This window comes from Microchirus variegatus (assembly GCF_963457635.1).
Source record: "Microchirus variegatus genome assembly, chromosome: 22".
Lineage (NCBI taxonomy): Eukaryota > Metazoa > Chordata > Actinopteri > Pleuronectiformes > Soleidae > Microchirus > Microchirus variegatus.
Window position 1 is genome coordinate 19,325,549 of NC_139823.1, and position 16,600 is coordinate 19,342,148.

The 16,600-nt window shown below is 41.7% G+C and overlaps 1 protein-coding gene across 5 annotated transcripts in view; it reads left to right on the forward strand.

The window, feature by feature from the left end:
* LOC310943268 (R3H domain-containing protein 1-like) overlaps positions 1–16,600 on the forward strand; it is a 44,231-nt gene that overhangs the window by 10,081 nt on the left and 17,550 nt on the right. For 4 of the 5 annotated variants that reach the window (XR_014593111.1, XM_083908799.1, XM_083908800.1 and 1 more), the window contains exons 3-12: positions 1,977–2,232; positions 5,373–5,390; positions 6,814–6,903; positions 12,426–12,537; positions 13,405–13,483; positions 15,103–15,162; positions 15,359–15,499; positions 15,690–15,798; positions 15,972–16,067; positions 16,380–16,405. Coding sequence is in view for 4 of the 5 variants with exons in the window: in XM_083908799.1 (XP_083764925.1) it covers positions 2,017–2,232; positions 5,373–5,390; positions 6,814–6,903; positions 12,426–12,537; positions 13,405–13,483; positions 15,103–15,162; positions 15,359–15,499; positions 15,690–15,798; positions 15,972–16,067; positions 16,380–16,405 (947 nt within the window). In the remaining variant the exon portion in view is untranslated. The remainder of the gene's footprint in view (positions 1–1,976; positions 2,233–5,372; positions 5,391–6,813; positions 6,904–12,425; positions 12,538–13,404; positions 13,484–15,102; positions 15,163–15,358; positions 15,500–15,689; positions 15,799–15,971; positions 16,068–16,379; positions 16,406–16,600) is intronic. The other variant, XM_083908801.1, reaches the window with a different exon arrangement.

A 16,600-nucleotide genomic window follows, 5' to 3' on the forward strand; every position in this document is an offset into this window, starting at 1 on the left:
GAGCCCGAGTTAGAGCCGCCGCTGCGTTCGCCCTCTCAGCAGAGCGACCCACCTCGCCACCAGTCAATTACTCTGTCACGAGGGAATCACACACACACACACACACACACACACACACACGCACACACAGAGGGAGGGTAAAGGGGTGGGGGGGGGGTTCTGCCGCTCGCTCGCTGTCCCGCTGTCTCAGCTCTTTTGGGACAAAGATAAACAATCAGGCCTCAAACGGCCGCGACGCTGCTCAGCCATCGGATCAGGAAAATGACTGTGATCACTGTGAGGCAGGGAGGAGGAGACACACACACACACACACACACACACACACACACACACACACACACACACGCACACACAGAGGTGTGTCATGTGTGGATCCAGTTTTCTTGTACAAAGTGAATTTGACGAACCCGTTTCTAATTAACCTATTAATCATAGCTCTCATGTACCAGATGTCTGCCCTCCCTGTCTGTGACTGCGTGTGTGTGTCGCTCTGTGTGTGTGTGTGTGTGTCTCAGTATGGGGTCTTAACTGCATAATTAGGGCGTAGCAGCAGGATGAACTCACACCGTGACTTCAACATGGCGAGGTCGCTCCGTTTTTTTTTTCTTTCTTTTTCCTCATACAAAGCAAATCGTGTGACGCAGTCGTCAGCAGCAGGGATCATAACTGTAATATGAGGTGATTTAAAAATTAAATCACGTAATAAGGGTGGTTTTTTCATGGTGAATGATGGAAAATGTTGTCAAACTTTCCAGTCCTTTGACGGATTTACAATAACGAGGTTATTTCAGATTCACTGTGTTTTACAAACACTTTTATCACAATAATAATGTCCATGTATCACAGGATCATTTATTAAAAATATTTCCTGTTAGCATGTCGCTGCTTCACCACACACGTCTCTTCAAAGCTCCACCTACCAAAAAACACTGGAAATCATGTTTTTAATAACGTTAGTGACTTTTTTAACATTATGGTCATGTTTTTGTGACATTACAACATTTATAATATTGCAGATGTTGTAACATATTTGGTCATAAATGTCATATTTATAATGTTACACATACATTTATGTAATATATTTGCTTATATAATTCGTATTTATGTTAAAATACATTTTTGTAACATATTTGGTCATGCAAGTCATATTTATAATGTTACAAATACAATTTTGTAACATTTTTGATCATATAATTCGTTTTTATAATGTTACAAATACATTTTTCTAACAAATTTGGTCATATGTCATATTTATAATGTTACACGTACATTTATGTAATAAATTTGCTCATATAATTCGTATTTATGTTAAAATACATTTCTGTAACATATTTGGTCATATAAGTTGTATTTATAATGTTACAAATATATTTTTGTACCATATTTGGTCATATAAGTCATATTTATAATGTTGCAAATACATTTTTGTAATATTTTGTCATATATATTGTATTTATAATGTTACAAATACATTTTTGGTCATATAATTCCTATTTATGATGTTACCAATAGATTTTTGTAACATATTTGGTCATACAAGGCGTATTTATAATGTTACAAATACATATTTGGTCATATAATTCCTATTTATGATGTTATAAATAAATTTTTGTAATGTATTTGGTCATATAATTAGTATTTATGATGTTACAAATACATTTTTGTAACATATTTGGTCATATATGTCGTATTTATAATGTTCTAAATACATTTTTTTAACATATTTGGTCATATAATTAGTATTTACGATGTTACAAATACATTTCTGTAACCTTTTGCAGTCATTTCGAGGTTTGGGAAACATTGTCTGACATTTCAGGTGCGGAGAATGTAAATATCCTGGTGATTTTCCGCCCTGCTCCTGAGCACAAATGGATTGCTCGGATGATTTTGTGTGTTTGTGTTGGTCGCGTTCCCTCACAGATGTTCTCCTCCTCCTCCTCTTCTCCTCTCCTCCTCCTCTCCTCCTCCTCCAGGTTCTCTCTCTTTGCCTGCTCCTCCCTGTAAGACTTTGCCATGAGAATGTCCGACACCGCTGACAGTGAAGCGACCAAGCTCTCCGACGTCCCCGACCCGGCGCCGACGCCGCCGTCTCCGAAGGAAAACGCCGCCAAGTCTGAGGTGTCGGATCAGAGCCAGAGCTGCAGAGACGAACACGGCGGCAACGCAAAGACGACGACGCCGCCGCAGCAGCAGCAGCAGCAGCAGCAGCAGCAGCAGCAGCAGCAGCAGGTAAAGAACTCCACACTGAGCTGATCACACCTGACACCTGAGCAGATACTTTCACTTTCCTCTCGCTCTCGTCTGGGTGAACTTTCACCCAGAGTCAGCGTCAAACGCCGTGTGCCCTGAGGAGCTGCTGTCACCTGCAGCGCTCCGACACATTCTCCACCTGTTCCTGCCGGGACTCTGATTCCTGAAGAGTCTCTGCAGGAATAATGATGCTCAGCTCCGCTCTGCTTCCTCCAGCAGGTCATTTAAAGAGTCCTCTCTCCTGCTGTTAGAGTGACTCTCCTGTTTCCCGAGCTGTGGCGATGCAGCGGGGGGATTCAGGACAGCTGAGATCACTTTTCAAATAAACCCGCTAATTAATTAGATCTCTGTGTCAGCGCCGTGGGACCGAGGGAAATAATGTGCACTTGTTAATTTGCCCGAGTAAAACCGGTGCTGACTGGTCTGTGTCCGCAGAGGAAATGAAATAAAATAAAAGCACAAATCTGTGGAAAAGTGTGGTCAAGACGAGGAAATCCAGGCGAAAAGCTTTGAGGGTTGAGTGTTTGGATCGGGGCCAGTGTGGCCGTGTGGTTGGAGGAAGGCAGCGCGAGCGAGTCAGGCAAGCAGATAATCTGGAGCTCAAACCCTGGCTTATTCGCCAGCTTCCTGTGTCTGAGTTTGCCCGAGGAACAGAATGACACCAGCATGGGGAGCTGAAGTCAACAGAGGAGGAGGAGGAGGAGGAGGAAGGAGAAGAAGAGGGCAGACGGGAGGGGATCGTTCTCCTCACAATGGGCATAAAGGGATAGTTTTTAAAGTGGGATTATGTCAAAACATGGCTGATATTAGCTCTTCAGAACATGTTCACGTCTTTATCTCACTGTTACACAGACTTTTGTAAACCACTCACTCTCCCACACCAAAGTCCATAGAGAAAAGCAGTGATTTTAACATCACAGCACACAGGAGTTCACAAGAGTTGTTGATCCACTGCTGCCTCCATCACTAACTTACAATGACTGATTCTGTAAAATTTGCCATTAAAAATCCTTCATTTGGATTCACAAAGTGACCACACGAGGCAGCAGAGGGACCAGCAGCTCCTGTGTCCCTGTGAGCTAAAATCACCTGTTTTCTCTGTGGGCTTTGGTGTGGGAGAGTGAGTGGTTTACAAAAGTCAGTCCAACAGTGAAGATAAAGACGTGAACGTGTTCTGAAGACGTCGTAGCGTGAAGCCGACACAGATTTCATGAGGTGAGTGACTGTGTCCTTGCTGCCAGTGAGGGTTTTTACTGCTGAACGTGAACTCTTGTTCTGCGCTGACAGCGTACGCTTCTGTAACCTCTCAGTCTCCACGTAAAAAAAACTCACCCTGACATAATTATTCCGTGTCCGCGGGAAACTCCCGACATGCGCCGACGGCTCTGAAGCTTCTGACCTTTCTGCCGGAGTTTCTCAGCCGTGGCCGAGGTGAAGCTAATTCTGTCTACGAGCCGCGGCGGCGGCGGTGGTTCGGGCGATCCGCCGCCGCTCGCTGTGGGTGGAACAGAGGAGCGAGGGAACAGGGATAGGTAGCAGGGGAGGTGGGAGAGGGGGGGGGGCGCAGTGAAGCGTTTGTGATGGGACTGGTTGACTTTGGCACCATCTGCCTCCAGCTCTGCAGCTTCGTCCTCTGCAGCAGGACAGGTGGCCGGTGTGGCCGTCCTACTTCTGCTGACTTCAGCCCTTTCCTCCTCCTTCTCCTCCTCCTCCTCCGTCGGCATTGTTCATTCCCCACCGGCCTCGACGCCGCTCAATTAGCTGGTGTAGCGGTGCACTCACACCCCCGCCCTCCTCCCTCCTTCTCCCCCACTTCCACATTACCTGAAACAGACAGAGTGGTGGTGGGTCACAGACGCTGCAGACGTGAGAACAGTGGTCCGTTTCAATTTTTTATCGCTGTGATTTGGCCCTCGAGCGCTGAGAGGGAGGGGGGGAGGGGCTGTCCTTTTGATTTTTAGAGGACAGGTGGGAAGGACAGTGTGTGTGTGTGTGTTACAATTTAATCTGCGTCCACACGACCTGTGTTTTAATTTGAAAATGTCATGCGTTTAATATTTAGTTTATCCGTTATTTTTAATCGCACTGCTGTGTATAAGTTTTGGATTTGTTAAGATGAAAATCGGCCAAAAAGTCGTCCGTCAGTCAGAGGAAAAACTCGCCGTCAGTCGCCATGGAAACTTCTCTGCGGTTTCTGCTGCTGCAGAGACGAGAAGTTAAAGATGAAAACGGAGGAGTTTTACATTTTCTAATCTCACACACACACACACAAGAATAAATAAATAAGTAACAGAACTTTTGGAAAAACAGATTCTGTCTCAAGGTTATGTCCTGGTTAAATACAATCTCACTTAATACTTCATCTATCATTTGATAAATATACATATATATATATATATCACAATATGTCTAGTATAATAATAATATCTGGATATTTGAGTCTATATCTTGACGTATAGAAGATATATATGAATATAAATATCTGGACTCTAATACGCTGTAATAAATAAAATACACTTTCATTTCAGATTTATTTTAAAAACTGGTTTATTTCAAATTCTGTAGTCAAATTGTGCTTTAACACAAATAATTTGATTAAAAAATTAAACAAGTGACTTTTTTTCAATATAATTTTGCAGAATTCATGTATTATTTGTATCAAAATATAATAAATATAACTATTATCAGTGCAGCAGCCTTTTTAAACCATCACACATGACCTTTATTATCCAAATTCAGACGCACAGAGGAACAGGAGTGTGTCTTCTGTAAGTCTTCTGTTTGTGTGTGTGTGTATGTGGGGGGGGGTCATGTGTGTGTGTGTGTGTGACAGTGTCCCCACAGTGCAGCCTCTTCAGAACCATATGCTCTGCACAGATTAATGTTAAGTGCTCTCAGGAAAAGTGTGATTTTTGTTTTTTTCCCCTCCGTCTCTGCAGATCGTTGCGTCTAAATTCTGCAGAAACAAATTTAAAGTGAAGTTTCTTCTGCTCGTAGCACGTGAACGCAGTGAATGTAGGCCGCGGTCATGTTTAATTCACACTCCTCCTCCACTTTATTTCTGATAAAAGTTTGATTCCAAACGTCTTGTGGTTTGTTTCTCCTCCTCCTGTGGACAGCCTGTGAAGTTCTCCAAGGTAACGCTTCATCCTAACATGACTGCATGTCGTGCACGGACGCTGCTGCTGCTGTTGTTGTTGTTGTTGTCGTCGTCGTCGTTGTGGATTTGTGAGTCGTGCCTGAGAACGAGGGCTGCATGATATGAGAGAGTCGCTGCTGAAAACTGCAGATATGACCTTAAATTAACAAATCTAGAAGTGAAAAATCTTGTTTTTAATGAATATTTTAATGCCACCGGCATAAAAACAACATAAAAGCATCAGTCGACGACAAAAGAAACACTTTAAATATGTGTGTTGTTTAATTTTTATCTTTTCCAATCAAAAAATAATCACCGTATCATTTTATACACAGTTTTAAGGACTAAGGTTTTGAGTTTTTGTTCTTTGTTGCACTAAATAACAGCTAGTAAACTGCAGTTATTTCAATATTTTAGAAATAACAACGTTGTCCTCTTTACATTACACTGCATCACTGGTTTATGTCATGGTCAAATCAAAAGGTGCAGAACATTCTTTAAAGCCATTAAAAATGCACTGAAATCCAATTAAAAGACATCAAATATCCTTAAACCATATTCAGATATTTAAAAACATATATATATATAAAAAAAAGACATATGTAAAATAGACAATTTACAATGAATTATGCATATTTTTGCAGTTTTTAACAGTGTTTCACTCGGATTTTGACTTATTTTCAATAAATTTGGTGTGTGAAGTTGATCAAATTTGACGTAGACACAAAAGTGTGATGTGTTTTCACCTACAAATATTTTTTACTTCTCAAAATTATAATAATTTCTCTACCTGGGATTATTAAAATAATTAAATTAACATCCCAAAATAAGATAATATAATAATCCTCGTGGTGTGTGAGGCTTTGTCTCACCACACTGAGACCTAATCATTAAATAATAATCATCATTTAACGTTTATCACAATTAAATAGAGGTGAAATAAAAACAACTAAATGTGAAATACACTCATAAAAGAATAAAAAAAGAAAACATGAGCTGAACCAAACAAAGACTCACAAAAAACTTTAGTTTTTTTTATTTAAAGGCGGTTTCTGGTGGAATAAATCTACATTATGTCAGTTTTGTGTGATCTATTGTGTGCTCTGCATGTTGAGATCGTGATGTTGATGAATTTTGGAGCGGTTTGTCGTGTCGCTGCATCTCTGCTGACTGACGCTCTTTTATATTTCTTTATTTCTCTGTATTTAAATGTGAGATTGTTATGTGTGAGTGTGTGTGTTGGCACTCATTTGAATCGGTGTGCGATTGCTTTGCCTGGGATTGACGGAGCTCGCTGTGGCTCACTGTGATGATGTTGATGCACACTCTGTGTGTGTGTGTGTGTGTGTGTGAGAAGGTGTGTGTGCATGGTTTTAACTGCACCTCCTCCTCCTCCTCCTCCTCCTCCTCCTCCTCTTTAGTCCAGCACCAGGCTAAAGCTGGTGCGGAGCCTGGCCGTGTGTGAAGAATCCTTCCCTTGTTCTGTCCCTGAGCCGTCAGCAGCTCCTCAGGTAAAAACTGAGACTCGCTCCACAAAAATCACCTTTTTAACATCATTGCAACGCATATCTGCATGTTTTAGACCATAGGTTCTCTAAGTGCGGCCCGCAGAAACATTTCTGGCAGCCCCGCAATGAATTACAGTTGATAGTTTTAATCCAGGAGCTACTAAGTTTGTTAAATGTTTATTGGACATTACTGGATACAGACCAATAAGAGTAAACTGTACAACTGTATTTACTATGTCATCAAATTTTGGATGACATCGTGACAAAGTATAGTGTGGCGCTTTTGGCAAATTTTGGCATTTACATTTTTTCCCAAAAATGTGGGACGGCATATATGTAATTTTTTTTCTACAAATTTTGGACCAAATTTTTTTTTTTTTTAAATATTCAAATTTGCGACGACATAGTATCGTACGTTTTAGTCAAATTTTGGACCGAAATTTTTTTTGAAAAAAAATTGTCACATCTGGGACGACATAGTATTGTACAACGTTTTTGTCAAATTTTGGGCCAAAAATTTTTTTGAAAAACAATTGTACAATTTGGGACGACATAGTATTGTACAACGTTTTTGTCAAATTTTGGACCAAAATTTTTTCTGAATTTTTTTTTCACATTTGGGACGACATAGTATTGTACAACGTTTTTGTCAAATTTTGGGCCGAATTTTTTTTTGAAAAAAATGTTTCACATTTGGGACGATATTTTTTTTTTGGGACCAAAAACTGTTTTCCCCCAACAGTATAGTATGACGTTTTTGTCAAATTTTGGACCAAACATTTAAAAAAAAAAAAAAAAAGTCACATTTTGGACGACGTAGTATAGTATGTCGGTTTTGTCAAATTTTGGACACCATAGTTATAACAAATAAGATTTCTTTCAGTTTTTTGTCAGAAAAGAGCTTTTTTGGACATTTTGTTCATCTCACACACACATTTGTGTCTTAAAGGAGTCTTTGTTTTAAGACGCCAACAAAACAGAGTTATGTTTATTTAAACCAATACTTTTACCAAATTAAGTTGCTTTTTATATGAATAATCTAATCTACAATGTTTTAATTAATTCCAAATATTCTCACAAAAACCTGATTTTCGTCACCAAAAAAGTTGGAAATGTTGTAAAGTTACAAAAACGTGTTTTTCTTGAACATTTTTAACAAGAAAATTAAGAATCAGGAGGGAAAGATGCAGCTCCTTCAGAACAAATCACTAGGACTGTATGTTGGTGAAGCATTTCCTTCCTTGTCCTGACAGTTGTGATTAAATAGCGTGCGAGGGGAAACGTCACGTCATCAGAAACAGAGAGCGTAGAACACTGTTTTTTTTTGTTGTTGTTGTTTTTGATGGAAGTCTCTCCATTACACGCCACTCTGCACACACACTCACACACACACACTCGGACTCAGGTGAGCGTGTTTGAGCCAGTCAGCAGCGCGGCGTCGTATCCGGAGGGCGACGTCGTCCTCGCCACAGTCTCACGCGACGGCGGCGGCGGCGACGTCTCGTATTACCTCCATCAATCATGTCGGGGAAATTACAATTTCCAGCCGTCAGCGGCGGAGAACACAGAGCTGTGGAGCAGCTTTAATTGAATACTCCCAATATTCCCCCCCCCCCACCCCCCCGCTCCAGCGCTGTTATTGGGCCGAGGAGTCGAGGACTCGCCGTACTGCGGCAAAGTAACCTGGAGGGGAAAAGAAAGAAAGAGCTAAAGCAATAAAGAGTCCTCGTTCCTCACCGTTTACAGGCGTCGTTTTTGGATTTTTCTGCGTCTACGTGAATTAAAACACGATGGTTAAAAACAGGACTATTTTAGGAGAAACAAAAATATCATCATATTTATGATATCGTATCATATTTTTGCGCTAAATTCTCTGACTTTGCGCCTTCACCACGTTAACGGCGTTTCCCAGTCAGCGTTGATCTTCGCCAGCAGTGAAGCGGACGCTGTAATCCCGTGCACATCGTGCTTATCGTCACAAAGATGTGCATTTTGTGCAGAATTCAGAGCTTTTATTTTGAAACAAATGAATAATTGTAATTAATTACAGTGAGAAAAAAGCTTTTTTTTAGGACATTTTTGTAACCTGGAGGGTTAAAGAAAGAAAGAGAGAAATATTGAATTTTATTTTAACGTTAATTCAACAGGGACAATACATACGATAATGGCACAGAAAATGTGATGCATATAAGACGTCTGGCTTCAGCTAATGTGCAGTCTTTAGAATAGAATCAAATATTCTGAATGCAATAAATGCTCACTTCACCAGCAGCGATCGACCACGTGTTTGTCGTGACGTGGACGATGTAATCCGTCGTCACAAAGATGTTCATTTTGTGCAGAATTCAGAGCTTTTATTTTGAAACAAATAAGAACTGGAAGAGATCCTGTTTGCGAGAATAAATAATTATAATTAATTACAGTGAGAAAAGTTTTTTTTTTTACATTTTTGTAACCTGGAGGGTTAAAGAAAGAGAGAAATATTATATTTTATTTGAACGATACACACGACATTGGCACAGAAAATGTGATGCATATAAGACGTCCGTCTTCAGCTAATGTGCAGAATCAAATATTCTGAATACAATAAATGCAATAATACAAAGGCAGTGGATAATACAGTGAATAAACACAGCTGCAGTCACACATTTCAGATTAAAACACAAGTTAAATTTCGCATTAAAAATAGAATGCTGTACAGTGTGGACAACGACCTGAGAGACGTTCATCTTCACATTTCTGCCACAGTTTAACTTTCACACTAAGTCTTGCTAAAGATTCCTCGTTCTTCACAGTTTTACGAGCGTTGTTTTCAGATTTCTGCGTCCACGCCTCCTCCCGCTCTCCTCTCGCCTGTCACCTCCAATCAGCGGACAAATCACGGCGGGCACGTCGTCGTCGTCGTCGTCTTCGTCTTTGTCGTCGTCTTTTCTCTTTTTTCCCCGTTTGTTTCAGAGTGACAGCGCGCCGTTCATTACATATTCGCGGGGCCGTCATTTTCTCGCCGCTTCTCTTTTATCTGAAGGTAAATGGATGTCAGCGAACAAATGAGGCGGCTCCCAACAGCTGCAGCGCGGCGAGTGACGGCGAGGGCGGCGTTAAGCAGCAAACGTCGCCAAAGAGACGAGGAAAAAACACACAACAAAAAGATCCCTTTGCTTTGGAAACACACACACACACACACAGAGAAGAAGAAGCTGTCACCTCCACACACTCATTCTCACGTTCCTCGCCGATTCGCTCGGGCAATTAGTGGCTCCTCCGTTGCTCATTAGCATATTACATTTTTCACATATAATCACAGCGTCTTTAAAAACGCAGCGTCTCATTATCAGGCTGCGCAGCTGTTACACACACATCACACTCTTGACCTTTTATGGTTATGAGCTGCCAGGTCACACACACACACACACACACACACACCCTTCACTGGGTCACACAGTGTGTGTGATGTTTCCAGAGTGGACTTTAATCCACTTATGGAGCAGCAGCAGCAGCAGCAGTGGTCGCTCTCTCCTCTATTCAGCTTCTCCTTTTCACTCTTTGTCCAATGGAGTGAAAAGGAAACTGCTCTGAGTCAAGAGAGTGTGTGTGTGTGTGTGTGTCTGTCTCTGTGTGTATGTGTGTGTGTCTCTGTGTGTATGTGTGTGAGGGAAAATGTACCTTTTTACTAGCGATGTGAATCTTTGGGTGTCTCACGATTCGAATCAAACGATTCAATTCAAAAATGTATACAATGCATAGTGTGTTAAGGCAAATCATGGCATCGAAACAATCCAGTTTGTATAAGATAATGTGATCATGTGATCACACAAAGGCAAACTTAAGACAAAAGTTAACATTTATTCATTCAAAACAAATAAAAACTTACTTCCTGTACATCAAAAATAACGTTATCATAAATAAAAGCTTAGACGAGCTGCCTTTTTCTACCAGAAGTTATAAAAAATAAACTGTACACAAACAACACAAACTTTTGTGTGGTTTTTCAAAATAAAAACTGAAATTTATTTATTTTTTAATCGATTTTTGAAGTTTATGAATCGATTCAGAATCGTGGATGATTAGAATCTCAATTTTTTTCCCCCACTCTTACTTTTCACATGATTCCATTGACAAATATCACGTTAAAACCACGTCTAAATTCACCGTCGACTGTTTCGATCGTCAGTTTAATCTGTTTTTAATCTTTAAACCAAGTTTCAGCTTCTTAAATGTGAACTTTTTCTTGTTTTCTTTAGCTCCGTGTAAGAAAGAAATCGTCATTATTTCCATATTTTCATTTTTGTATTTGGTTGAAACGGACAAATAAAATCATCCTTACTCATTTAAAACAGTTTCTGTGAAAGAATTTGTAAAAACCAACACACAAATCAAAATTTCTCACATATTACAGTAAGATTGAGCAGTTTTTAAAGTGCTTTTTTACATTTTCTTAGCAGAACTAAAATCCATATTTCTGTAGGGCAGAGTGATGTCTGATGAATACCAAGCTGCACACCAAGAAAAGTTTGAGTGACGATACACTGCACATGCACTCACTCCACATAATAACCTGAGATTATTTCTTCAAATTAAGGACATTTACGTGTTAGAAACAATGACATTGACCCTGAATGTCGTCAAATTCTGCTACGACACAAATAATTAGGCTTCGTTTTAAAGAAGCGTCATTCCATGTATAATACGTCTGATTATTATCACTGCAGCAGTCTTTAAGACGAGGAAAAGTCATCACTGATACTTTATCATGGATTGTTATAGTGTGTGTGCGTGTGTGTTCTTGTACTTGTGGCATACTGAGGACCAGTGAGGGTTTTTAACCAACAAAGTGAGGTCATTTTTACAAAGTGGGGACATTTTGTCCGGTCTTAGCTTTGTTTTCATTCAAATCACTTCCTTAGGTTGTAAACATGCTATACTCTATACTATAATTTGGTACAAAAACCCGTTTTCCAGTCCTGGTGTTTCACACACTTTTTTGCTCTGGGGCTCCACCTACAGACATGTTATGGTACTGCACCCAGTAGTTCTTTATAGATGGGGTTATTTGTAATGTACGTCACGTTGGCGGGGTCATGTTCGATTTGCCTCTTCATAGTGTTTCGGCGCCGTTTCAAAGTCCTTCACGAAGTAGACATTTGTAATTGTGTTGATTTATGAAGTGGAAATGCTGGTCCTCACTTTGTCAGCACTTTCACCCGGTCCTCAGTATGCAGCAAGTACAAGAGTGTGTGTGTGTGTGGGGTAAAGCTCATCTGAGCTCAGAAAACATCCTCAGCAGCCTGAGTTGGATTAGGACAAATGAGAATGTGCTGCGTTGTTTGATTCCCAGGCTCAGTGTCATGTTTTATTCAGGTGGCTTCATAAAAACAAGATAATCTGACAGATTAGTTGCCATAGCGATGCTGGATGTGATGGCAGCCGGCAGGAAGAGAGTAGTTCAGCAGAGAACCTCGGTGTCCTCTCGTTAACCCGTGTTAGTCTAATCGACCTCCTTCTCCTTCTTCTTCTCTTGTGGACAGGATGGATTCCACCTGCAGCCGTTTGAGAAGGAGGAGCGAGCGGCGGAGACGGAGGACGTCTGCGACAAGGTGGACAAACCTGAGAAGACGCAGAAGAAACGCCTGTCCAGAGGTGAGCAGACCAAAAAATTCACTATCGTTTCCACTGTTTTCTGACACCTGCAGACCAAACAAAACATCTTTTCCATTTGAACGTCCCCGCTGTGTTTAAATCCATATTTAAAGCGTTCCTTTACGTCTCAAACACCTGCTGCCTCATTGAGAAACATTGGCTCCTCCAGAACAACAACTTTCATGCATATTTTTACATCTGTGTGTGTGTGTGTGTGTGGCATCATATCACTGGTGTATCCGTGGCAACAGTGAAAGCAGGAGCGTTGAAGCCAAATGCTTTAATGATACTGATCATACAATCCCTGTCACTTGGTGAAATTACAGCCCTCTATAATGATTATATGCTTGAGTTCATCATGAGGAGAATCCACATTCTTCCTCCTCCTCCTCCTCCTCCTCCTCCTCCTCCTCCTCCTCCTCCTCCTCCTCAGCGCCCTCCAGTTTGACCAGTAGCTGCTCCTCGTTTTAAACGCTCTCTCATTATGGGCCGATAATTGGCGTGATTCAGTTAATTGCGAGGAGCTGAAGGTGTGAAGCAATTATACGGATTCCCACAGGCGCTTGAAGGTGTCTGCTTCCCTCTGTGGAGCCGCACGCCTGATGAGGCGGCGGCCAATTATAGCATGCCGACGCCCACAGAGAGCGAGAGCTGCACAAACACGCCGCGTCCTCGTCCTTATCGTCCACTTCCTGAACTCTGAGGGTCAAGCCGCGCCCCTGTGAGCCTCACACATGTGTCTGAATGAGCCGCTCATTTGCATATCAATGGCCACGCCCCCCCGCTCAGTGTTAACGAGGCGGAAACTTCCAAGTATCAAAGGAAATCACATGACCTTTGACCTTTGTGTCTCCGCCTCTGATTCAGACTCCAGTCAAGATTACACTGACTCCACTGGAATAGACCTGCACGAGTTCCTGGTCAACACACTGAAGAGCAACCCCAGGTACACAACTGCTGCTACACAACAACTGCTACACAACAACATCTGCTACACAACATCTGCTACACAACTGCTGCAACACAACATCTACACAACATCATCTACTGCTGCTACACAACTGCTGCAACACAACAACATCTACACTGATACAACTGGTATATCACGAGTTCCTGGTCAACACACTGAAGAGCAACCCCAGGTACACAACTGCTGCTACACAACAACATCTGCTACACAACAACAACTGCTACACAACATCTACACAACATCATCTACTGCTGCTAGACAACTGCTGCAACACAACATCATCTACACAACATCTACACTGATATAACTGGTATAGACCTGCACGAGTTCAACCCCAGGTACACAACTGCTGCAACACAACATCATCTACACAACATCTACACTGATATAACTGGTATAGACCTGCACGAGTTCAACCCCAGGTACACAACTGCTGCCACACAACATCTGCTACACATCATCTACACAAAGTCTACACAACATAATCTACACAACTTCTGCTACACATCATCGACACAACTGCTGCTACACAACATCTACACAACATCATCTACACCACTACTGCTACCCAACATCTACACAACTGCTGCCACACAACAGCATCCACACATCTGCTACACATCATCTACACAACTGCTGCTTCACAACATCTACACAACATCATCTACACAACTACTGCGACACAACATCTACACAACTGCTGCCACACAACAGCATCCACACATCATCTACACAAAGTTTACACATCATCTACACAACTACTGCTACACAACATCTACACATCATCTACACAACTACTGCTACACAACATCTACACATCATCTGCACAACTACTGCTACACAACATCTACACAACAACATCTACACAACTACTGCTACACAACATCTACACATCTTCACAACTACTGCTACACATCATCTACACAACTACTGCTACACATCATCTACACAACTACTGCTACACAACATCTACACAACATCATCTTCACAACTACTGCTACACAACATCTGCACAACTACTGCTACACAACATCTACACAACATCTACACATCTACACAACTACTGCTACACAACATCTACACAACATCTACACATCTTCACAACTACTGCTACACAACATCTACACAACATCTACACATCTTCACAACTACTGCTACACATCATCTACACAACTACTGCTACACAACATCTACACAACATCATCTTCACAACTACTGCTACACAACATCTACACAACAACATCTACACAACTACTGCTACACAACATCTACACATCTTCACAACTACTGCTACACAACATCTACACAACATCATCTTCACAACTACTGCTACACAACATCTACACAACAACATCTACACAACTACTGCTACACAACATCTACACATCTTCACAACTACTGCTACACATCTTCACAACTACTGCTACACATCTTCACAACTACTGCTACACAACATCTACACATCATCTACACAACTGCTGCTACACAACATCTACACATCATCATCCACAGATCCACATGTTGAAAGCTCAGAGTGAAGTTGTTTTCTGAGACTGTTGTTGTGTTATTGTTGTGTTGTTGTTGTTGTTGTGCAGAGATCGGATCATGCTTCTGAAGCTGGAGCAGGACATCCTGGACTTCATCAGCAATAACGAGTAAGAAACGTTCATTTATCACAGAAGAACTCACCGTTCATGTCTTCATGTCTTCAGAACCTTGTTCTAACTGCACATGAGTGTGTTTTTAGGACGTGTACATTTCACAATAAAAGCCCACACCTGTCCTCTGACTGAGTGTGTGTTTCTCCTCTTGTGTGTGTGTGTGTGTGTGTGTGTGTGTGCGTGTGTGCAGCAGTCAGAAGAGGAAGTTCCCACCCATGACGGCCTACCACAGGATGCTGTTACACCGAGTGGCTGCTTACTTTGGGATGGACCACAACGTGGATCCCAGCGGGAAGTCAGTGGTGATCAACAAAACCACCAACACCAGGATGTGAGTGTGTGTCAGTGATGGATGTGTGTGTGTCTGTGTGATTCTGTGGTCAGTGAGTCCTTAATTAAACGCTGAGGAGGAATCAGTGGACAGATATGAGTGGAGTGTGACTCCACATATGCTGCTGTCACTGAAAACCTCCTCCTCCTCTTCCTCCTCCTCCTCCTCCTCCTCCTCCTCCTCCTCACAGACCCGAGCAGAAATTCTCGGAGCACATCAAGGATGACAGAGTGGACGATTTCCAGAAACGCTACATTCTCAAACGAGACAACTCCAGCTTTGATCGTGAAGACAGCACGGTGGGTGTTTCTTCTTCTTCTTCTTCTTCTTCTTCTTCCTCGCCAAGCTGTCACTTTCATTTCAGACATGTTGCTAAGAGTGGGGACAATCTGGCGTGTCCTGTACCACGAGTGCTAAAGAAGCATGTGTGTGTGTGTGTGTGTGTGTGTGTGTGTGTGTCTGTCGTTGCCAGATTCGAATGCGTTTGAAAGCTGACAAGAGGAGCAAATCGATGGAGGAGCGGGAGGAGGAGTACCAGCGAGCCAGAGAAAGGATATTTGCACATGATGTGAGAGCTGTTAGCGTAGGAGGGCTGAGGGTGGGGGGTGAGGAGGAGGAGGAGGTGGAGGAAGAGGAGGGTGATGTTACACAAATCTTTGTGTTGTTTCTATTCATGTGCAAATTCAATAGATGTCTTCACAGCCGATTAACTCTGCTGGATTTATGATTTTAGAGACACGACGACTGCCTCCGTCCTGGAGCCCTCGTTTTTGTTTTAGCGTTAACTTTCCCCGCTGTTTCACTCATGAAGTCGTTGTCGTCGTTTTTTAAAGAACGTAAACCTGTGTAACCCGAGTGTCATTTTCACTCTGACCCACAGGGAGATCACTTCATACTGGACAGAAGGTGAGAAAGTGCAAGGGTTTGAAATACTACGCGTACACATTCAATTCATATAATTTATGTTGTTACACAAATGTCAAATTCTTGTACGTTTGCACCTTTTTTTGTTGTCAGAAACTTGCAGAATGCATCATAAATGCACTCAAATTCCACTTTATTCTCTGATGACTTGTGTTTTATTCAAAATAAAACACAAAA